Source organism: Amblyomma mixtum, chromosome 2 (assembly GCF_055824585.1).
Source record: "Amblyomma mixtum isolate Tamu chromosome 2, ASM5582458v1, whole genome shotgun sequence".
NCBI classification, from domain to species: Eukaryota; Metazoa; Arthropoda; class Arachnida; order Ixodida; family Ixodidae; genus Amblyomma; species Amblyomma mixtum.
Genome location: NC_143013.1, coordinates 308,167,031 through 308,191,597, shown reverse-complemented (window position 1 = coordinate 308,191,597; position 24,567 = coordinate 308,167,031). Strand labels below are relative to the sequence as shown.

Sequence of the window (24,567 nt, the reverse complement as noted above, 5' to 3'; positions counted from 1 at the left end):
TCGAGTCGTTAATCTTCCTTTTGGCCAAGCCTTATCGTCCCACAAGTCCCACAAATGTGCAGCATTCTCTACATCGGTCGAGAGAGCGTGCAAGGTTAGCGCAATGCGGGCCGAAAGTCAACCGCGACTTATGGCTGAAACTCGTATAATATATAGAACCGTCCCTTGTGAGAAGAGCTCCAAATGCTCTAGCACTGCGTTTGTTATAAATACCGGAGACAAAGCTTGTTAATTGCAAAGAAGACGCAGGAAATGATGCAGTCATGTAATGATGATTACGACGCTATTGCGCAAGTCCCCGGAACTTATAACAAGAGGAAAGAAATTCCTTAGTAGTGTGACTCAACAACTAGCTAATTTAATGGCTTAATCGAAAAAGCTTCTTAAATTCCCTTCTGTGTCGTCGCAGGTAAAAACTGCGTGTTATCAATCAGTTCAGTGCGACCAGAACGGCAACCACGAAGGCTACCCACACACCCTTTATAAGTCTGGAAGTTTGACTTTTTCCGTGTTTGTTCCACTTGCTAAAATTATACACTCGGTAAACTGAAGCCGGAATGCCCCGTAGATCTCAGATCAGGCCGTTTTTTTTTTTATTCAGGAAATCCCCGCATACGGCACGAGACTGATCAGGAAAACAAGCCATTTGTGACACCGAACACGGTGTAGCTTCAGGTTTACGCGCGCTTGCTTTTGATACGAAGCCGCTCGAGTTCAGCGTTCGCAACAAATCGCCCCAGACCCTGTGGGCAGAGTTTGAGAGCGAACCTCTTGACCGTTATCTTGTGCGCTCTCCGTTCTTTCCGCCGAAGCGGAGTACGTGCACCCCTCTTGAAATAATCGGCAGAGTACTTCTTAGCCGTGGCGAGAATTGCTGCAGGTAACACCCCGACAATGATGGTTGAACCCGGTAAGTATTCACGGTTCACATTACATACACGCACCCCTCTTGAAATAATCGGCAGAGTATACTTCTTAGCCGTGGCGGGAATTGCTGCAGGTAACACCCCGATAATGATGGTTGAACCCGGTAAGTATTTACTGTTCACATTACAGCATGGTGCACCGCGGTTTCGACGCATTTCGTGTCACACTCCACAGGAATGCAGTGAGTACGTAAAATTATATCCTATAAACACGAATTACCCTTTATGGGAGTAGGAAGTACTCTGGTGCACTTTCTAAAAGTGACAGGGTAACCCTCTATGGGAGTAGAAAGTACTCCTGAAGACCTGGGGTAGATTTCCACCACCGTTTTCACCTAAGAAATACGGAGTTTTTATGGCTAGCAGAGGAGAGTTTCCGCTGTGTCAACGGAATTCACGCAGTCATCGATAGAAGGAAGAAATTTTAATCCGGATTTCAATCTCATCCTGTTATTATTCGCAAATTAAGTGAAAATCGCTGTCTCCTATATTGCAAACAGTACGTATACGATATATTCAGGGGTGGAAATTATCCCGGGCTTTGCATATTCTGCCTCTTTAAGGATTGCACTAGAAGGCTGTTCGCACCCATAAAGAGAAGTAATGTGACAAGAATAAAATAAGAGACATGACATATCTTTGTAAACCACCCAACGTCAAATTCCCTGCATCTTCCCACAAACATGAGTCGTTTTGCTCACAGCTCACCGATGCGACGTACTGCGCATGACAAAGCTTGTTGTGGTCATTATGTGGCCTTTTTCTTTTCGACTTGGTTATAGCTGAGCATTATATTTAAAGCTACCGACCCCCCCCCCCCCCCCCCTTTTTTTTACTATAAACCAGTGATGTATTTTATTGAATGCAAATCCCTGCCGCAGACTTCTTGAGGATAGTTCAATATGCGTAAAGAAATAAAACAAATATGGAGGATGGAGGCGCGTACAAAGGAAACAGCATCATACCGATATAAAGTGTCTGGTTTGCTAGAAAAAGCCAGCTCCTGGAGTCACATTGAGAAGAACATACTCTCTCATATCGGCAAATGATTTCTCACCAGCACACGAAAAGGACAAAGGTTCCCCTTCTGATACGTATTCGCTCGATCCCTCGCCCTATCCTAGGTGTGGCAGGCCGCCGATACCTTCGTCCGCACCAGGTATAAAGGTGCTCTTCAGCGTCATGAAGGGGGGGGGGGGGGGGGTGTCATCGCGGCTGTGATGGTTGCGCAAACATCCGCCCGATAACAGAGCGCTGGAAGGGAGCTGCAGCTCCGAGCCAGTTGTAAAAAGAAAAAAAAAAACACGCGGCTAAAGTAGCTTCATTTCTCTACATACGCCGCTTGCGCACATACACATAAACGACTCGGATGTGCGCACAGTTTTCAAGCGCGCATGCTGACTGAGCCAGAGTCACAGTCGTCCACACACTTGTGTGGAGCGCACGAGCGACATGTTCCGTTGTGCATTTACAACTACCGCTGCCTGGTGGCCCCGAAACAGCTTTCAAAGACGTGGGGAATGAAACACGATCGATGTGAATGCGCATGCATGATAATTAGGTCATATTTCGAGCAGGCCACTTGTCAATGACATGACTCACACGAGTGTACTCCCTGATGCGCCACTCGAGCGCTCTAGACAGGTGTGTGGACGACTGTATACGAGAGCATGCATAGCCTATAGTAACAATAGTACTGCATAATGCACTGCTTGTGAATGGCCTCGGCATACTATTCACATCTCGAGCACGGCTGCAAGTACTATAGCGAGCGAGATGGCTACTGTTTGGCCGATAAAGTACCTTGAAAGGAAGAGCGTACGCAGGCCAACGTGATAAAGCAGGATCAAGCCAGGTTGGTAGTAAGCTCTGTCAAGTTACTGCCAGAAATTTATTACTTTATGGGGTTTTACGTCCCAAAGTGACTCAGGCTGAGGGGTGCCGTATTGGAAGGCTCCGGATAATTTCTACCACCTAGGGTTCTCGCGCTGACATCGCACAGTACACGGGCCTCCAGATTTCGGCTCCATCGAAATGTGACCACCGCGGCCTGGATCGAAAACTCGTCTTTCGGGTCAACAGCCGAGCAGCATAGCCACTGAGCCACCGCGGCGGGTTTGGAAATTTATGATCGTCGCTTTCCAAAACCATGTGACGCGGTAATTAAGGAACACGTTGCTATCTACATAAATATTACGCTATAGATGTGGGAGCGCGAATGAACATCCACAAAACAGCACAACTCTAGAGGCTGGGCGAACGCTCTATTTTTCTGTGCCGGACGACGACCGATGACTTCACATTTCAGTTTATCACCGCGGAAGTCGAGCTTATTTGTTCAATGGTGAGAAACTCATCGGTTAGACAAAAGCTACCGCTAATGCATCCACGCAGGCAGATAAGCGCGTCAAAGTATCGGTCACACGCTGAGTGATATCCCCTCTGAGCTATGAAAGGCACGTGTACACAATCGTCGCCTCGGTGCGCACTCAGGAAATTATATATGGAAGTCTGTTGCCTTAATTTTTCCGTTATCACCTGCGGTGCGAGTATTGGCGAGGGAGACGGAGGGGGCGTGATGTAATCAACGCAGCAGCAAGCGCTGATTACGGCCGAGACCGCGCGTTGACCTTCTCAATTGGGTCTACCTCGGTGACTCACTCAGTGGTCACGGCGTTCGGCTGCTGAGCACGACAGTATTTCGATGGAGGCGAAGCTCAAAAGACACCCATATACTGCGCGATGTGTCAGTGCACCTTAAATGACCATATATGGGGTCGAAATTAAGTCAGAACCCTCCACTATATAGGGTATCCTTCTCTATGCCTGTGCCACACGACACCATTGCCCATTGGGCACCGGTTAGGGTGCTATCCTTAATGATATATGGCAGCCGGCCATGACACTTTTTGCATAGCGACCATTCGTATAGAGTCTCCTAAAGGCATCAGTTTGAATGTTTTCATCCGACCACCGACCAAACTGAACGAGAAAGCGCTCCCTCGCAGCCCAATAGTTGCGCTATAATGAGAGACAACAAACCGATTATGATTCGATCGCGCCACGCAATGCCCAACTCGCGTCCGTGCAGTCAGGCAAGCGGGCCAAGTTCGCTAGTCACCCAGCCTACTGCAAGACTGTACCGCAACACGCTGCATCATGAAAGCCGCAGATGAAAGCCCGCGAAAACATGTGTCGGGACGGAGAAACATGGCGGCGCTCAGTAATCAGAACTGAAGCTGTTGCGTTGATTGGTCAACTTAGCAGTCTGTAGACTATCGGTCGACGCTGGCGCGGTGGTCTTCAAACTGATTCTCATTGAGTGTGTGCCGCTTTTGTCAAACTTTTTATAGCCCAGGGAGAACCACAGCGTGCGGCTTGTAATACATCCTTAGTTATCAAGATCTCCTGAAGTTAAGATTTCTGATCCAATGGTAGGACTTCCAAGAATGCTACAGGACCCCCACTACACATCGTAGAAGCAAATCCGCTGGCCCACGAACTTTTGACAAAGGCTGTACGTCCGCAAGAGCGGCAATCACGGCTCCGCGTCTGGCGGATAGTCCATTCAGCAGCTGCGACGTGTGCCTCACTCGCAGGGAGTGCCTGATTACTCACAAAGCCTCCCGACGCGTCGAATCAGCGCTATATTTCGCCCCTGATGGGAACACCCCCGCAGATATACACTCAGCATAGAAACGAAGCGCCTTTAACAAGCTGGGCGTGTGTTTTTCCTGTGAGACGCAAGTGACGCACGAAGAAAACATTGGAACCCGGATCACGATCTCGCATAACAGCCACTCGTAATCAAATGCATGTTGCGCAAGCACCGCCGGCAGAAGAGTAGAGATCGTGCGGGCATCTCTGGCTTCGCTTCTCTTAAGAACGGCCACGAGTACGCACACCTATGTCACGGTATGTAACGAAACGTTCGTCAAGCACTTTCAAGGATCGCTTTCTTTCCTGTTTTTCTTCTCTTACGAGGAAGCGATATATATACTTACCGCCTACGATGCCTGCGCGCCTTCTACAAAAGGAAAACTGGATACCGCCTTCCCAAGCCGTTCGCCGTCGAAGAAAAACTCGTCCTCGTCGGGGACCGAACTCAGGACCACCACCAAACCACGACAGTCACCTAGACTAATGATTTGTACCATGGTCGCCGACTTAGAGATATGGCGTCTGTTAGGTTGGTGCGGATTAACCAAGCACGCGTCTATCGGAATTCGGCTTGCTGTGCCTAGTATTTTTGAGTCAAAAAGTTTTGAGAAAAAAGCACACAACGCCTATTTTTCACTTTTTGCAGCCTAAATTGAGACGTTCATCTTAAATCTGCTCATTAACCGTACCTACATACAAGATGTTGCATGCGAACAAAAATGGAGAAAAGATGTTTCTACGCAGCATCAAGTTTGTCCTCGTGCATGTACCACTAATGGCGCTGTGGGCATTCCGCATTCCGCTGGCATTCAGCTCGCTAATGCTAAATAATAAAAAATTGGAACGGTAAAATCTAATGCTCGCATTATTTCAGCGCGTATCAGCAAACTTATGGGGCCCTATACACGGTCCACTTCCCAACTCTAAAGCGGCCATGCCTGCCTAATAACGGACGGCCACTTTATAGGCTGTTAAATCTAAGCATGCACTCTTCCTAGCCGTCACGTTGGCGCTGCCTGTGCATCGTTTTAAAACCGCGCATCTAGGTGTTCTTTCTCCTTTCCTTTTCGTCCGTTGTAGAAGTGTGCCTCATATGCTCCACTGGCGCGAAGCGCGGTTCGTGCCCGAAATGCGCGCGGAAGTGCGCGCCTGGCCGAAACCGAAACTGGACTCCTCACGCGACCGGCCTCACGTGCGTGCTGTTTATAAAGCGTGCAGCTGACGGGAAACCGTTTGACAGGAAACCATCGCTTTCCAGCGGATGGCAAAGGAAATTGAGAACGTATGCAATCTGTGCGTGCCTTCCCCCCATAAAACGTTTGCGGACACGTACTACGTACTCGTTAAACAGCAAGACCTCATCGTTGCACATTTATTTTCATTCGACAGCCCCTATGTGCGCACGGAATCTCTGTTGCTACAGCAGAGCATTTCTGGAGCTCTTAGTAGCTTAAAACATCAGGTTCTGGACGGGACGTGGAAATTTTTGTAGTTACACGTACCCGCCAAAAAAAAAAAAAAAAAGGAAGCAAGTCTGCCTATTTCCTACTTAGAAGCGAGTTGCACTTGGACCACCGCGATTCCGTGGGTTTTACACAGTACTCACTTCTTGAAGTGCTTCTCGTACTCCTTGATCTCCTTGCGCGAGAACTCGATGTAAGGGTTGAATCCTTCGCTCACTTTCTCCTTGATCTCGCCCCTCTCGATCGCCTCACGGCGGGCAAACTTCTCCGAGAGCTCTTCCTCGGCCATGGCTGACGAAGTTCGCTGCACACTGTATACGCCACCGACTACTGCCGACGCCTGTCTGTTCGTCGCCTGCTCGCGCGTGCTGCGTCCAGAGAGCGTGCGGCGAAGCGCTTACCGCGGGTCCGAAGATGCGCGCTGCTACACTGGCGCCTGGCCGCACGCGGCGAGCACTTTTCTTCCTCACTCCCCCCTTCGCACTCTCTCTCTCTTTCTAGGAGCGGAGCAAGAGGGAGAGAGATAAGCTAGGCACGCCTCCTCCTCCTTCCAGCGCTCGATCGCTGCTCGGAACTCTCGCTCGGAGGAGGGGAGAGATATCCCGCTAGGTTTTAAAACACGTCGCTCTCAAGCGAAACGAGTCACCACGAGCGCTCCACGGCACCGCAGCCGACGTCAGCAGGTCTGCTTCCTCGTTTCCGCGCCTCCCTCCCTCCCGTTTCTCTCTCACCGCGCGAGCGCTGACCAAACGCGTACGCCACGATAAGACGAACGTTATGCGTTATGTGCAGGCAAGCAACGCTCGAGAGGTGCGTCACAGTACGGGGCTGTAGGAGGGCAGCGCAAGACCTCGTCAGGTGTCGACACCCGAGGCAGTAATTGGGCATTTTTGTAGGCTTTTTGTAAATTTCATGGTATACAAATCAACGTGAAGCTTCGACAGACCACGGTGCTTCGGGAACGAACTATTTTTGATAGTTATAAGCGGTGCAAGCATTGCTGAAGGCTGCCAGACTGAGGATAAGCTATAGTCTGTTTTGTCATTCAGCTTTTAAAAATTCGTGCACAGACTGCATGCGGATTTTTAAACCCAGAGCATTAAACAGCAAATTCCTAAAAGTCAGCAAGGTTCTAATAGACTACCAGTACTTTATTCCTGCAGGCAAATAATAACAATAATAATATAATGTATTAATTAAGCAATTAAAGAAAATAAATCTACCAATAAAGCATACCATGATTAGTTGCTTTTGAGAGACTCATTGCAGCTGTTTGAATCTACACATTCAGCCACAGTCAACACAAGTGATATTTTGCAGACAAAAAAAAATGTGGAATCCAACTGCAGCTGCAGTGTTCAAGGTAAAGTGTGCATGGCCATTGTACATCTACACAGCTGCACTTGTGGACACACGGCCGCTCAATATAAAAGGGAATATGAAAACGCAAGGCTTCTACAAAGGCCGCTTGGAGGCCATGCATTCCTACATTTCCTGTGATGTTGATCGATTGTACGCAGCCAGATGTCGCTTCATTTGTAGTTTGTAGCAAAGCACATTGTACACTCTAGTCTAGACAAGAGCAATGGTCCCTTGGGTAAGAAAGGTGGATTCAAAGGCAAGATAACCATAGCAGGGGGCACCTGAAAATGAGGTAGGTAGATAAGTTTGCAGTATAGGTCGGTCGCAGCTGGCACGGGAAACTTGTATGGAGGTCAATAGAAGAGGCATTTATCATAAAGCAGACAAAGTGGGGAGAGGATGAGTCAAACACGTGTGAACACAGCCTGTACAAACAGCCTTACCCTCGAAGCCTTGCACCATTTTAATGACCTTCCAGCCAGCAGATGTCATGCAATGTTGTTCCACTGAGTAATCACAATGCTGCTGTTGAAATGCGTGTTCCTTTATTATATCACATCTTATGAAGAGCAGAAACTATAGTTTCAACAATGCTAAGCCCACTTAGAATTGCTTACATCGTAAAACATAATGAAGATGGGAGCAAGGGTGTGCATCTCATTGTGGGCCGGTCTCAGCAAAGCCCAGCACATCTGGTCTGCAGGCAAGTGTGGCCCTTTAAGAGTCAGTTGCAGCAGAAGTCACCAGTCAGAAATATTTTGATCCACACAGCTCAGGGTAAAAAAGAACAGCTGAACATGAAGTCTAGAAAAAAAACAACAACAACTGGAAATGCCTATTTCAGTTTTTTATTAAACCAGTGCAAGACAAAAAAAAGAGGCCTGCCCCTTCAGAGTACTACGCTATGTGTAACAAAAAATAAAAACCACAAGAATTATACACAAACACTAGCAAAACTAAGACTGTGCAGAGTTCTAGCAAAACAGTAAACAAGCCGCAATGCTCCGCAACATTCTTTGCTCTACCACTTCTCAACAAAACTAGAATTACGTGAACTCATTGGTGCCTCTCAGTGCTAAAAAGCACTACATCATGGACATGTTCAGCTTTTGCTTCATGTTGACAATTCTTGCCAAGGTAAACTTTACAACCATGAACACACACACCTTCCTTTCAGTTTTCTGGCACATACTAAAAAATAAAGCGCCCTGAAATGAATTATGGCCCAATGCGATACAGTGTGACGACACTTGCAGTCTCATGAGAAAACTTGAGCCTCCCCATGAAGAGAAGTGCGACAATAATTAGTGCTTATGCATGTGCCTAATACAGCTTCTTTTCCATAGACTGCGCTCCATTTCTACAGACCACATTCCATTTTCCACAGACTATGCACCAATGAAGCGCCATTAGCAATTTCACATGTCACCTGTATTTTTGCTCTAGCTCAGAAGAGTTTCCGGTTATGGCTAATTTTGCTAATAAGGCTCGTACGAGTAGAAAATTGCATATATTATACTAGTCTGTACCACTGCAGTGATGATGTCTGCCATCGCGTTTGTTTCCACAATAATGCCCCTAGCCTGAACAGCTGTTCTTCTCCATCCAGTCTAACTTAACTGACAGAACATACCCAGAACGGTTAACAAACGTATTGCAACTAGAGACAAAAAATAAGGACTGAAAACCTATGGGTATGAAAAAAATGTGATGATGAAGAGATGAAGAGAAAGAACTCTTGAAAGCACACATATACAAAACAAGACAACTCTTGCTGCCCGAGCTCTCTCTCGAGAGAGCATGACCGGTGGCAACCTGGCCAAGGATTCAGTGCTTGTCGCGTGCTATGTGAACTATGACGACGGTGACATTGTCGCCACTCAGCTTCCGCACAGCTTCGTTGGCCAGTTTGTTGCAGGCAGTCTCGTATCGAAGGTCTAGTGTCCTTTTCTCATCTCCTTCTGATGCTATTGTCTCATCCTGCATGGAGAGAAAAACATTTCCAAAAGCGCTCACTGTTCCAGCATCACGATCAGGGCTATAAAAAAGAAAACCTCGAGAAAAAAAGATACCACACAATGGAGTTGAAGTCGAACCTATTTAGAGCAGTCCTCACAGGTGTAGGAGATCTTAACATAAGCAAATAACTGCCCCCCCCCCCCCCCCCCTGCCCCCCCCCCCCCCCTGCCCCCCCCCCCCCCCCCCCCCCCCCCCTCTTAATCTTAAAGCGAAGATCTCAAAAAATATGCACAGCTTTACTTTATGCTTAGGCAAGTGCCAATATTAGTTATTCCCTTCCTCACAACTCAGCTTTACCGTTCTTAACGTTTTCCCTGCCTGGAAACGGACTAATTCCAACCACCTGGCAATATCACCAATTCTTTAACCAGTACCTTTCGAACATCTTACCCACTTGTTAGTTGTGCAAATCTTACAAGGGAGAGCAAGAAATATATCCCTTTACACAAAACTTTATATGTATCAAAGAGACAAGTGACAATAGATAATCAAGTAATATTGTTTGGAACGGCATAAGAGTCAAAAATTAATAATGAACCAAGCATTTTCAACACTGTTTACGCATATGCCACTACTGAAGCCCTTCTGTACTGCTGCTGTATGGCAATACATTTTACTTTGACCAAACACTTCCATTATTTCCCATCACTTTGTCTTGAAAGCAGCAAAGCCTGCTCCAGCTAACACATAACAACTATTGGATTGGAGTAAACTTTATTTGTGCCTGCAGTTGGACGCTCGCGCGCCCCGACGAGGGCCTACGTCGTCTACGAGGCTGCCGTTACTCGGCGCGGGTCTCCGCTCGCCGTTGCCGGCTCGCTGGATCCCTGCCTTTCGAGCGCCCCGAGGACCTGCTGGACGGCCCATAGCTGTTGGTCATGGTCGTTGCTGTTCGCGGCTGCCTCCAGCCGCGGCGGGATTGTTCCTGATCTTGCTTCCTTTGGATTTTTGATGCAGTCCCACAGGATGTGCGTGTGATCTGCCGGCTCCCTCCGGCAGACTCTACACGTATCGGTCGGGTAGGTCTCGGGGTACATGCGATGCATCAGTCTCGGGCTCGGTAGCGATCCGGTCTGGAGCTGTCTCAGTAGTACCGCCTCCGCTCGACTCAGCCTCGGGTGCGGGGGTGGGAGAGTCCTGCGAGCCAGGCGGTAGGCCTTCGTGATTTCGCTGTAGTCGGTCATGCGGTCCTTGGCTCCGAACCACGTCGGACGGTCTGTTGCCGGGGCGCGGTTGGTTAGCGCTCGCGCCGCTGCATGTGCCGTCTCATTGTGGTTCGCACTGCGTTCCGACGCGTCGCCCGCGTGCGCCGGAAACCACTTGATTCTTACTCTTCTGTCTTGCAGTTTAGTCGCTCGTAGTACGCGCTCGGCCTCCCTGCAGACTTGGCCTTTGGCGAAGTTTCGCACCGCCTGTCTCGAGTCACTCAGCACCGTGTAGCAGTCTGCGTCGGCAATGGCCAGGGCGATGGCCACCTCCTCCGCTTGTTCCGCTCCGGCGCCTCTCACGCTCGCTGCCGTCTTCGTGGCGCCGGTCGACGCCTCTATGACGACCGCTGCGAAGGCGTTCCGTTGGTATTCGGCCGCGTCCACGTACCGCGCGTGCTCGTCGTTGGCGTGCAGGTCGATGAGAGCCTTGGCCCTCGCCGCTCTTCTTTCCTTGTTATACTCGGGGTTCATGTTCTTGGGTATGGGGTCGATTCTGGTCTGGCGTCGGACCTCTTCGGGGACGGGGAGCTTCGTCTGCGCGTCGTTCGAGTGTCCTATTCCCAGGTCGTCCAGTATCTTCCTCCCGGCTTTGGTCGTGGACAGCCGCTCCAGTTGAGAGGTCCGTTGCGCTTCGGCTATTTCTTCGAGCGTGTTGTGGATCCCGAGTTGTAAGAGGCGGGTCGTGCTCGTGGACTCGAACAGGCCCAGCGCCGCCTTGTACGCTCTCCTGATGATTACATTAATTTTGTTGCGTTCGTGTTGCAGCCATCTATGGTAGGCTGCAACATGGTAGGCTTGAATGAAATCTAAAGATTTCATTCAAGAACGGTGGACCTAATTTCAGGTGAATTTTGCCATGCTGAGTTCTTAGATAGGGATAACATTTTGGGACCTTTTTTCTGTCTCCAAGGTCACAATGCAAAAAAGGAATCTGGTTACCATTAAATCTTGCACTGCCAACTTGACTGCCTTTTCTCAGCAATAAGTGTATACTGACTGTTTATGCCCCATACTACGCAAATGCTGACAACTGAGCAACAGTTGCTAAAGAGTGTTCAAATGCATATAGTTGACTGCATCTCCTGAGTAGAATTTCTGAACATGTTTCTTTCAGTCCACTGGCATGCAGATGTTTAAAGATAACCCCTCCTCAGTTTTCCCAATATCACTTCAGGTTCACCAGTAAAGCTTATAAAATTAAGAAAAACCTGATAAGCTGAAAAGCTCTACAAGGTTGCAACAAGTTTTTCGAGCAGAAGGGGCGCTGCAATTGCCGACAAAACAGGACAGGAGTGAGCTCTATGCAATAAACAAATGAGGAAAGGATACAAAGCTGTCTTCTCCACAGTCCTAACATTTGATGCACACTAGCTTTAACACAAATACCTGTATTTAGCTGCAACCACGTGTGAAGCAGGAGGAAGAGAAACTAGGGATTGCACACAAATTGCGTGAAGTGCAACCATCAAGTAATTAAGCATCTGCACAGTATGTATCCATTCCTCTTCACTACCTATTAAACCAAGAAAGACCATTTTAGCAGCAATATATCAGTGTACCATAGAAAATGAATTTCATGTTTATCAATGCAACAGTACACCAGTAGCTGCTGATGTGTGCTGAGTTTAGAGCCGCATAATCATCTAAGGCTACCATGCACCAAGCTCAAGGTATAGAAAAATTGCGCAGGATTTTATAAAAAGGTGCAAAACAACGGTGGCATAAATGGGCTAAAAAGTTAGTTCACACTACCTAGTGATGACAGAAGAAAATTTTTTGAAAGGGCTAATAATACAAGCTCTGAAAAAGGTCGGATAACCTCAGCAACCATCCTTGGCTGGGTAAGGGTCACGAGACTCCCAACAAATGAAATAAAGACCTCAGCCTTCTTCTCAAGAATGACATGTACAAACAGGTAAAGAAGTAATGTAAAATCAGTCTCATATACCCTACGGCTTTCAAAAAATTACGAGGAACTTTAGCGGCTAAAGTGGTGAAAGGCGAAAGCCTGAGTGCTGCATTCTGCTACGCGATTGTTCACTTCACATTCTGTTGGTGCATTAATGAACTGCAAATTAATGACGCTTTAGCTTCGTCTTTAGAAGTGGAACGCCACCACCCGTTAGGCGCAATGCGTTGCCCTTTGAATGCAACGCTTTTTTGAGGAAAGGTTCTACGCCTTGCTCGTCGGTAAATTGGTTTTTGAGGAAAGCAAATGTATCAGTGTCTCATATCTCGGTGGTCACCTAAACCTCGCTGTAACGGGAAGGGAGGAAGATGGGAGCGAACGAAGACACCGTATTCACTAGACGAGCCTTTGTAAGTGCCAAGCCATCGAGCTAGCATAGCGGAGTGGTAGCATGCTCATCTCGCACTCCGGAGACCGGGGTTCGATTCCCGAGCTCGGCCAATTTCCTACTCGGTTTTATTTATTTATCTGGTCTGACTAGGAAGGTTAATTAGGCTAATTGGTTAAGTAAGTCCCATTAACTTGGAGAATCACTATACAATCTCTTTAATTGGTTGCATGGTTAGTAGCCAAAGTACAATTGGCCCCGTTTGAAATTCGCGCACTGTGACGTCACGGCCATTTCGACCAATTGAAAAGCGTGACATTTTCTGTCGACAACTTCTGCTTACAACGATGAGGCATTAAAGGCTTCCGCCTTAATAAACAAGTTCAAACTTTTCTCACAGTGAAGGTGCATAGCAAGCTTCCAGTAGTGCAGCCCAACACAGAACAGGACCTAGACATCAGAGCCACACTGGCTCATGCTGCCCGAGGGCACTGCAGACGATGTGCAGGCATCGTTGCACTCACCTGTAGCGTGGTGAGCACAACGTTGAGGACCTGGTCCGATGTGAACACCTTCCAGAGGCCATCACAAGCGAGCACCAGGAACCGATCAGCGGGCGTCAGCTGGCAACGCATGACATCTGGGAGGCAGCTGACACCGCATCGCTTGTACTGGCCATCACCGATGGAGCGCGACACCTCCAGCACACCCAGCACACGGCCATCCCTGCAGGCCAAGTTGCGTCAGCCACGCCACAGCAGTCAGCCGCCAATTTTGGCATTATTATTAGGGAGACTTACTTCTGAAACACTGCGTGGGAATAGAAAATAAACTGTGGTGATGAAAAAAAAAACTGTGCAGCCAGACTGGTGGGACTAGAGGAAGAGGTTGAGTGTGTGCACCTGGATTTTGCAGCCGCGTGCTGTGTGACTACCTTTGATACCCTGCCATTAGGCTCTGTAAATAAACATACTTAAAATCGGTGGAGGTGCTGAATGACTATCTCCTTTGTCGTTGTTGACTAGTCCCACCAGTCTGGCTCCCTGTCACTTTCATCATAACGAAACCCCTTCACATAGCATCAGTTTACAACACAAGACCACACACACATAACTGATATTAATCAGTTATGTGACAGCAAAGGTTGTTGGCTGTCCTAAGTGCAATGAGGCGAAGAACTTCTCTATATTATTGTAGATATTGCTCAAATGCTGTTGATATACATCTGACAATTATCCTTTTATCAGTATTAAACAGTAAACAGAACAACCATGTTTAGTATTTCCACGTCTCACTGTTAGTCAGGCACAAGCAAAACCAATAAAGCCATGATAAACACGGCTAGCAGGCAGAGTATTTAAAGAACGCACTGGCAAATTGAGAAGGAAAGAGAGTTGTTAAGATACCACCCTCCAGACCTCCACCTAATTTGAGAGAAACACCAAGGCACACACCTATCATCTGCCGCAACTGACTATTTTGAGGGATGCTGGTTGTTTGTCTAGCACGTTTTCAAGCATTACCTCGGCCAGCACAACAACATTTATGTCGATTGTAAAGTAAATCCATCTTGCCAAAATTTCGCTGTCGAATAAATTTTGCCAATGAGTTTGCCTAGGCTTAAAAGGTATAAACCTCTTAGGAGACCACAGTGCAAGTTTTATTTGCAAATAATACTGGTTTTACTAGGCCGCATACACATGCCTATTTTAGGAAAACAGACTGAACAAGAGCTTTTATCCCAAATATGTGTAGCACTCAGAGTCAACAGTTTATGCAAGGCAATATTATAGAAAAAATTTAATTTTACCCCAGTCTGATTGGATATATGCAGCAGAATTGTCACTGTGCCAATTACACAGTACCACAATTAAATCTCAAGCAATACAAAGCAATACACTTTGGATGTTAAGAAATTTAATTTCTTTGACACAGTCGCCTTCTATAAACTTTAGCTGGCAGGTGCAACTGGTGAATGCGTGAACATCAGGTTTCAAATTGCACTGCTCATGCACAAGCCACACTGATAGGTGACCAAGCTACGGAAAACTTGTTCTTGATTTAAAACTTCTGCACCCCACCAAGCAGCTCTACAAATCTGTTTTAATCACGTTCGAGAATAGTTTGACCAGCGGCTAAATGAACTAAACAAATAACAAATGCAAGCTTGGCTCATTCCAACAATGCCATCACCCCTTCGCATTTGGCTGCATTATCACTAACTCCTCTGTTCAACCTATACAGTCTTTTAGATACCTAGGTGTAATCTGAAGCAGCAATCCTTTCTGGCATACCCATATTACTAACATCATATCACCTGCAAACAGATTTTTTTTATTCCTAAAGCACCACAGCACAATAAAATTACTTCCACATACCGTAAAAACTGGAATACAGGTCGTATTAAAAAAAAAACCATGGCAAAAAGTCGACCCCCATCTTATATACCGGAAAAACTGCGGAAGTCTTGCAACAATGGGCGGCTGTAGTCAACAGCCTCCATCGCCATCAGCAGAAGCGCAGTATGGTGACGTTGCGACACCGCCAATTTGCGTTTCCATTGTCACAAAGTTATTGTGGTTTGTGGCTGGGTGTTGTAGGCATGGAAATCTCTCCCCGCAAAGATGGTGTGCAAGTCTCGACTCGACTCGAGTTTGGACGAGTCTGATGACTTGGAGTAGCGCTTACCCATTTCGTACCCTTCTCTGTGCTGTACGTACACCCAGCCAATTCTTTAGCAGTATTGCGCGACCATTGCCTCGCGTGTTTGTCAACACCCTATCACGGAGCGGCGAAAGCGCATGTGTACACATGTGCGCATCTCGCTTGTTTCGCAGCTCAGCGCCGTTAATAAGGTGCTGACAAGCTTGCGGGTCGATCGTCGCGCGATAGTGTTAAAGAATTGGCCGGGTGCACATACGAGCAGCATCTAAATGAAAAATGAATACTGTCACCATTGTGCAACTGGTTGAGTCACATGTGTTTCAAGGTAAGGGTGTCTTTCGGTACTTTTAGCACTGAAAAAGATTTTTTTACATTTGTAAAATTGGTTAGTTGGGGCGTCGACCTACATTTCAGTCCGACCTATATCCTGGTTTTTACAGTAGATAGTTTATCAGGTCTAGGCTAGAATATGCATCTACATTTGCTCGTTCATTTTTGCCCCAAACAGCTATCAACAACCTTCCTCATGAAGTTGCTGCCTACATGCCCTCACTGACGTCTGCGATGACCGTAACACCTCATATTCAAAACTTGCAATGCATCTACTTGTAATCCAATCACTTATGCAATGAAAAAAAAAAATTGGAACCTCAAGAGAAAAGTGAGTGAAAGGTGATTACATCGCGCGAAGGACAGACTAAGAATAGGAGACATGCCGACACAGAGCGCTGACTAACAACTGAAGGTTGCATTGCTCGCAATGAATGCCGGAATGAAATAAAAAATAATACTCAGAATAAAAATAAAACCATTGCGAAGACGAGGATGAGTCTGTTTGTCACTTCTTGTCTCGTATTCTCGGTCCTGTCTTTAGTGCGCTGTTTTCGTTGAAATCATGTACCGACGGACCGGCAACTTTTCGTAACAAAAGGTGATTACTTCACATATCCTCCAGCCTTTTGTATGCGCATCCTTTCCCCATAGTCTGTTGGGTTGTGGTCTTTGCTCAGTGGAACAGAAATGTGCTTCTTGGATTCCTCATGGTATCGACAAAGGATGGCCTGTAAAGAGGAGAGTGAAAAGGTAACACGCTTCAAAAATCAATCCCCGAAACCTTGCTGATGGTCTGCTGCTGTGTAGTTATTAAGGGTACACAAAATGTGGGAAGGGATGCGGAAAGGAAATCACAGCAACTGTTTCACTCACAGTGACCACCTGAACTGTGCGCCACAAGAGAAGGGATGTAGGAAGGAATGAAAGCAGGGAAAGAGGAACACTCTTGGGATTAATTTCGGTGACCTGGGATAGCATATGGGCACCTTTTGCATTCTGACCCCAATGAAATGGCGTTGCCACAGCTGGAATTCAATTCAGAAGCATCATGCTCAACATGCAAGCGTCACAGCCACTCAGCGCCCACAGTGGGTACGCAGAGTAGATAAGTGCAATCACAATGCGATTGTGTTTGTGAAAACATACCCCACCATCGCATAGGCACAGAATTGGTGTTCTTACAGAGTGTTTGCTCCTACATATCTTCTGTCAAAAGGAATAAACAGCCAAGTGACAATGAAACAGCCTACAAACAAAAAGAAGTTAAACGTTTCACTTCCAATTTGCTTGCGAACATCTGCGGTTGAGGGAAAGTTGCGTGTGCAGCTTCTCCGCACTGAAAATGCTCTCAGAAACAGCCAGTGCAAACATTCGGCTTGAATTGTTGAAGCGGAGATTCAGCAAAGGGGACAAACGTGTCATCCTGCTGTACTGCATATTGACCAGCCAGGAGACATGAACAATCCAGTAATCTCTCTATGGAACTTATGGAGGAATAGAAATAAATCTGGAGATGATATGAGGCCACAAGGTATTAGGCAAGACGTCTGTGGCATGACGAAATGGTCAGGACACTCCGTACAAGCTACGAGGCTTCGATTTGATTCTCAATGTCGGCAAGGAACTGATTTTTCTGTACTGCACCAGAACTGTTTTCTGTACATGATGAAGTTAGCGCCAAAAACGAGGACCAAAGTAGGAGAAAAGACAACACAAGCGCTTTCTCACCACTAAAACTTTAATGGAAGAACACATGATATATATACCCATCTCGTGAAGTAAATCCAAAGAAACATACATGATAACATCAAGAAAAACCTTAGGGGGCGATACATATGAGGAGTGCTGGGTAACGTAAGTGGTGCAAAAGCAGGAAACTTCATGGTCACAATCACAAAGAGCAAAACCCAAAAAACACAAAAGAAACAAAAAGGAGGGAAGGAATGGATATTAATTCTAAGTGTGGTCCAGGTATGCCAGTTCTTTTTCTGTTAAAGAAATTGACGATACGCTTATGCATGTATTTTCCTGTCGCGAAATATAAAAAGCTTCCGTGATTTCGCGCTGGAGTCGTTCTTTATGATGTGATAAAATTTCAGCTTGCGCATAAAGCGGATTGCATTTTTTCTTGCATACTGGCCTACATTCCGGCACACAATCCGGCTTACATTCTTTACATCCCTGGCAATGGTCCACCAAATGCGAGAGCGATTTCTAGTGTTCTTTTAGCCGCACGTTTACACAACGTCCTGTCTGACCTATGTAGGTCTTGCCACAGGAAACAGGCAACTCATACACCACACCCGTTTGGCACGGGATGAATTTCATCAGATCATAAAGAACGACTCCAGTGCAAAATCACGGAGGCTTTTTATATTTCGCAACAGGGAAATACATGCATAAGCGCACCGTCAATTTCTTTAACAGCAAAGGAACTGGCACACCTGGGCCACACGTGGAATTAATATGCATTCCTTCCCTCCTTTTTGTTTCTTCTGTGTTTTTTGGGGTTCTGCTCTTCGTGATTGTGACCATGAAGTTTCCTGCTTTTGCACCACTTACGTTACCCAGCACTCTTCAGATGTTTCGCCCCCTAAGGTTTTTCTTGATGTTATCATGTATGTTTCTTTGGATTTACTTCACGAGATGGGTATATATATCATGTGTTCTTCCATTAAAGTTTTAGTTGCGAAAAAGCGCTCGTGTTGTGTCTTTTCTCCTACTTTGGACCTCGTGTTTGCCGCTAACTTCATCGCACGAATAAGATTCAACTCGCCCAACTTTCCACCTTACTACTGTTTTCTGTACTGCATGCTGCGCCCAACTTACTAAAAAAGCCCCCATTTCACTTTTCAGTAAAAAAATACTTACTTTAATATGGTTTCTTTAGCATCTCATTCCTTTAGCAGCACTACAATGCAGTGTGACAAGCTCATTAATTCTTACTGTAGAAAGAAACACACTTACTTTGCTGTCTCCAAGGTTGGCAATGTACAGAGTGTTGTCAATGGCAACCACAATTACGGCTGTCGTGCCATCTTTCCAAGACGGCTTGTAGCTTGCTGCTCTCTTGAGGAAGTCTTCATCCGTCTTCTTGAAGCTTTCCATGATGCTGCGTTTTATCTCCTTCTCCACCTGGCTCACGTCCCCTGCAATGAAAACACAAGACGTGCGTGATGAGTGCTGGTTCACATCCAACAGCCGCTGCCTGCAAGAACGAACTCAGCCGATATGCTGGTCCCTGAAGTCAAGAGAAACAAAGGTAGCCTTATAGTATACAGCAAAGTGACAAAAAACAAATCAGAATAAACTTCATTTCTGCCAGAAACTAGTGGCAACAATGTTTTTGGACCTTAGAAGGCATACCAGTAAACTCCTTAACTCACAGTGTCAGAATTATAAATGCAACGCAAATGTGATCTTGCTGGGGTCCATGAGACTACTTTTTAGTGCTGAGGTAGATCTCCGAAGATGGTGCAGCCGACGATGAAAGCACACATCAGCAAGCAACCCGAGACCCACAATACTGCCGCAGACTTTTCTAAGTAATAGCACATCCACTAACTAACAAAGCATCTAGATAATCAACAGTCAATCAATAAGAGAAAAGCTTCCCTTTCCAGCTGCACCAATGCCATTCCGTTACAGTGCAGGTGTTCTTACCCCCTGCTTGAGCACGCAAAGACAAAAGCTGGCCAACAAGCACTGCATAGTTAGAAAGTTGCTCGGTGAAACAATGGGCAAACATCTGACCCCATCTAGACTTGCTGAGAGAAAAAAAAAAGCTTTACGCTCACGAGTAGCGCGCAGAATATAAGACCATCATCGAAGCCTTTTACTTGGGGATTCAAGACTGTACTCCTTGGCAAGTCTGTCATCCCGAGAGACCCCGAGATGTTGGGACAGCAATAGTGAACGACAGAGGTGTCACGTCAACGTAACTCCATAAAAACGATTAACAGATGAGTCACACTGCAGACTGCTACAATCAAAGCCATCCAGCTTAAAGATGCAAATAAAAATGAAACAGGCAACAATTACAGAAACACTCAATGTGACAGCCATACACCATATTTAGAAATATGCTGCAGCAATGCGTCTCCCATGCAATAACCTCCCGAGACCCGAGGTGCAAATTACGGAATAGATTCTGCTCAAACAGTTAAGATGACTATTTCCTGCAAATGCTTAGGATATGATTATTTTGGTTCCCAAAACACAATGGAGATTATATGCTGCATTTCAAACATGTGGCTGTGAGATAGAAAAGCTTTTAACATGAAAAAAAAAAAAGAAACGATAAAATTCCTCAAACAGAAATAAAATTTACAGCCCTCTTCACTGATATGTGTGGTTATAGGTGTTGGTTTCTCGTGTTATGGCTGCCTGAAGGCGCTTTACCACCTCTGAAATGCATGCAAATCTGCTTGCTTATTTTGACAGCCACCATAAAACGCACTTGCATAAATTTCCACGTTACTTGAAGCACCCGAAGAGTCTAGAAACAATACAACTTTCACAATACTCACTAGATAGCAGCACAACCCTCCTTCCATGGTTGACAAACCTGCGATTCCACTGTCCAACACACTAAACAAGTTTCCCATTGCTGGGTCTCAGGAGGATAAAGCGCAGAGAGCGAATGCTGCCTTGCACTATGGAATATGTGAAACTAAAGGTTTTGTAAAAAAAAAAATTGCGGGAGAGACATGTTAGTGTCCAGGCTGCCTGGAAACCTCTGAAAACTGCATGAAAAAGTCGGTGTCTGGCATGTGGCCATGTTTCAAGCGAGCACCCAACTTCAATCCCAATTGTACACGAGCATCTTTTTCGCGAGTGTTCGTATTTCTTGCGCAAGCTTTAGTGTCACAGAAAAGAAACTGGCCCTGCACGCAGGCACGGTACCTCACCGGCAGTGGGCCCCACGCAAGTCTTTTCCCTTTCCCCTCCTCACTGCAAGTGAATGACGTGGGTGCAGCTGCCCAGGGAGAGGCAAGAAGATGTGGGGACTAAACTGACCTTGGGCCCTAAGTGATTAAGACAAGGTCGCAAGAATGGGGAGGCAGGCAGTACCCTTCGGGAATCGGGTGGCCAGCTGCCGATGCAGCTGCTGAGCAGCGTGCCGCGATGCTCGGTAGCCGTTGTGCCCGTCAAAGACGGCATAGTACGCGAGCCGACATCTGCAGACAAATAAAGAGATGCATACAAAACCCTTTAAATTACAATCAATGAGAGGCACTTTGCAAACTGCACGATTAACCATATTCTCCTGTACGCTCTGTTCCTGTACCTATAATGCATACTGCACAATCCTTATGAAGTATAGCAGCATATGTTACATTTAACAGTATTCAGGGTTTAACATCGTGAAGCTGCATGTGGACTATGAAAGATGGCAAAGTGAAGGCTTCCAGATTAATTTCAACCACCTAGGGTTCTTTAATGTGCACCGATGTTACGCAGCACATGGCCATATTTGCATTCTGCCTCTGCAAAAATGCAGTTGTCATTAGTAGCCATGACAAACATTCAGTCCTACAAACTTGGGCTTAGCAGCCAAATGCAAAAGCCAGTGTGGCAGGTACTCGCTACATAAAACACAAGACACATAAGACGTGTGCTCTGTGCATGTCTTATGTGATACTTCATTTGCCCTCGTTTTCCTTGTGCAAGTATGTACCTCTGAAGAAATTAATCAACTTGCCCAACCAAAAGTACTAACTGCTACATGTGCAACTTCAGTGAAACAAGTGCAACAAGGCATATTTTAGCATGCCTTCGTCCTATAGCATCTGGTGATCAGTTTAGCCTTTGCTGTGCAGAATATAGGAAGGCAAGAAAGCAAAAGCCATTACAAGGAACAGGAACTAAGATGTGTGCAGACTCATACTAGCCTACTTTCCCGACACGTGCCATTGAAAACACAGATGACAGGATGTGTACGCACAAAAACGCACATCTGAAAGTATACTGGCATAACCCCACTAGTATAAACCTTCTGTTCCTAACATATTCAGCAACACAAACCAGATCACGAGCTAGTGTGATCATAGCACTAGTTCCTTTTCCTATGAACATGTGGTTTTCATTCTTTTACTTCTTTTACTAGTTTTGTTTGAAGCGAAAACAAGTGACGAGGTCAATGCAGGGTAGAGGGGCACACTACCACTATTTAAAGAGCAAAATGTGGAGTACAGGTACACTCCAAAATTCTTTACATTGCTTGCTCTTTGATAAATGTAGCTTTGCTGCTTTCTACAACTCAAAACCTCATAAAGGAATAGTAAGCGAAGTTAGCAAGCAATTCCATCCAATGATAACCATCATGGTTTTCTTCCATCCAGCAAATCATGTGTAATACTATTTCTTAGCCCTTAACAATTCATTACCAATAACCCAGTTAATGTGCTTGATACCAAATAGCCATGCACATTTGATTCCATCTATGCTTAGTTAATAGATGTGCTACCTGTATATCAAATGTGTGCCCGTCATTGATTCTCATTATCAATGCTTTTTTAGTGCATTCTCACCGTCCTGAATATTTCAACGTTTCCTGCAACAGCCCCTTATGTCCAAAAAAACAATACAGGCAACAATCTATGATGAGTAAGAACCAAAGCAAGAGGGTAATGCAACCCGAATTATAAGGAAATGCAATTAAGTGAGCTCAGTATGCTTGATTAAAAGCTGATACATGCTATTCACCTTTTAGATGCACAAATGTTGCAATAACAGTAATGCTAGTGCAAGCCTATACTGAAAACACTTGCTATTCACTGGAAACAACCACAAACTTCCTGTGGAACATCATACTTGAGAGACCAAAACTAAAGAAAAGAGCTATGTAAGCAACGCTGCCCTTGGAAAAGCCCATGATGTGCACTCTGAAAAGACAAATAGTAATGGAGGAGCTGAACAGGAACAATAAAAAAATTGGCATTTTTTTACGCAGCAAACAGACCTAAATTAATTGGTGGCTTGACAATAAACACAGTGAAATTGTCTACGACTACCCACAATCAATAATTTAGTGGATTCAGAGAACACGTTATATGGATACAGCACTCCTCACACCTGTCTACACCATTTGAATGGCATGCGCCATCCAATATGGGATGGTGACATCTGCCACTGCTTCCCAGGTACAATGCAGATTTTTGAAGAACAAAAAGTAATCACAAGCGAACCAAATGCTACACAAGATAGGACGCTGTTTTTGATTCTTAGGCCACATGTAAGTAAAGACAATGCATTCCATAGTGTTCAGTTCGTGCTTCAGACAAGAGTGTGGAGCACTGTACTACAGTCTCCTGCACTACAGTGCCACTGGTGTATTCGTCATTGCAAACATACGCAATCAATAATACTTGACAACCACGTTCACCTAGGTTGTGCAAAGATAATAAGAGACTTAGACTTAATCAGGGCACCTGAAGAATGGGTCAGCATAACATGCTGGTGAACTTGCGTAAAATGAGAACTACTAACAAACCGACGGGGTTCATCAATATGTCAAACAACCAGGCCCATCTTTAAACCCGGCTAGTACGAAAGTAGTAATTCGCCGAAAACAACGCGCTGTTACTAACATGGAACCATGCAAGTGAGGAATGTCTGCGTGAAAGGCGTCCTGTACGACGTGCGCGTCTTGCATGTCCTCCCGCTCGCCCTTGCGTTCCGCCACGAAGCCACGCAGCGCCAAAACACCTGCAAGAGAAAGGCGCTAATTAGCAAGGCCACTAGGAGCTCAACAACGTCCGACCGCTCATACTTGACGCAGGCCTTTTATTCTGAGAGCCGTCTTCATCGTCGTGTGGCCTCTTGGTCGTCTGCGGGATGGGTTTGTTTTCTTCGACTGAAGAAGGTGACGGCAGGTCGGCGAACAGCGCGTCGCTCACCACCTTCGCGATGAATTTGTGGCCGATCTCCTTGGCTACTGGCTCCTGCCGAATGGCCTTGGACACGTTTTCTGCTTAATGCAAAGCATAAAAATTGGATTAAGTGCGAGCAGCAGCTCCGCAAGCACCACTGCGGACAAGCTGACAGAGGTGCTGAAAGAGCTTTCCAAAGGATACCTGGCTCGGGGAGATCGCTGAACAAATCCATGTGTAAGCTATTTTAACGAAGCCCAGAACGAATCAGAAATTAGAAAAACAGCAGTGATTCGAAAGCAGCCCTCTGCAGTCACTACATGAAACATAAGTCGCAGTAAACTAATGGAACCGCCTCAAACCCATCATGCACAGGTTACAAGCAATTTCTTTTGGGCCAGTCTGAGGCTCTGAGCAGCACCAAACACGCGGCAAATCACTAGACAATCAACGAAGTTGCGTAAAAAAACTGAAGGTATGTCAAATGATAAGAATTACTTCAGAGACGATAATTTTACAAAAATCAGTTATTTGTATGACAAAAATTGTCTAATTAAATAACTAACAACACTAAATTATTTATCTTGTTTGCATTTCTGAAAACCGCACGAGCTTCTTCGGCAATTCAGAAATTATCTAAGAGCATAGTAGTCACTCTGGGTGCTTATGCACTGAGTAAGGAATGAAAATTTGTATCCTTCGCAGACGTTTGATCATATGAGAAGGTTTTGCTTCAAACCATCTCTGCTATTTCCTTCGAC

The 24,567-nt window shown here is 45.9% G+C and overlaps 2 protein-coding genes across 2 annotated transcripts in view; both read right to left on the bottom strand.

The window, feature by feature from the left end:
- LOC149364882 (EF-hand domain-containing protein D2-like) overlaps positions 1-6,497 on the bottom strand; it is a 60,644-nt gene extending 54,147 nt beyond the window's left edge. Inside the window, exon 1 of the mRNA XM_089574850.1 lies at positions 6,193-6,497. Within this exon, the coding sequence (XP_089430976.1) occupies positions 6,193-6,338 (146 nt within the window). The 5' untranslated portion in view covers positions 6,339-6,497. The remainder of the gene's footprint in view (positions 1-6,192) is intronic.
- A 1,442-nt stretch (positions 6,498-7,939) lies between these two features.
- LOC149364881 (integrin-linked kinase-associated serine/threonine phosphatase 2C-like) lies at positions 7,940-24,479 on the bottom strand. Its single transcript, XM_089574842.1, has 8 exons — positions 24,011-24,479; positions 23,707-23,904; positions 23,525-23,642; positions 21,006-21,112; positions 18,900-19,081; positions 16,539-16,660; positions 13,460-13,661; positions 7,940-9,391 (listed from the first exon to the last, which is right to left on the bottom strand). Exons 1-8 carry the CDS (start codon positions 24,039-24,041, stop codon positions 9,239-9,241), a joined length of 1,113 nt encoding a protein of 370 aa, XP_089430968.1. The 5' UTR covers positions 24,042-24,479; the 3' UTR covers positions 7,940-9,238.
- Between the last annotated feature and the right edge of the window lie 88 nt (positions 24,480-24,567).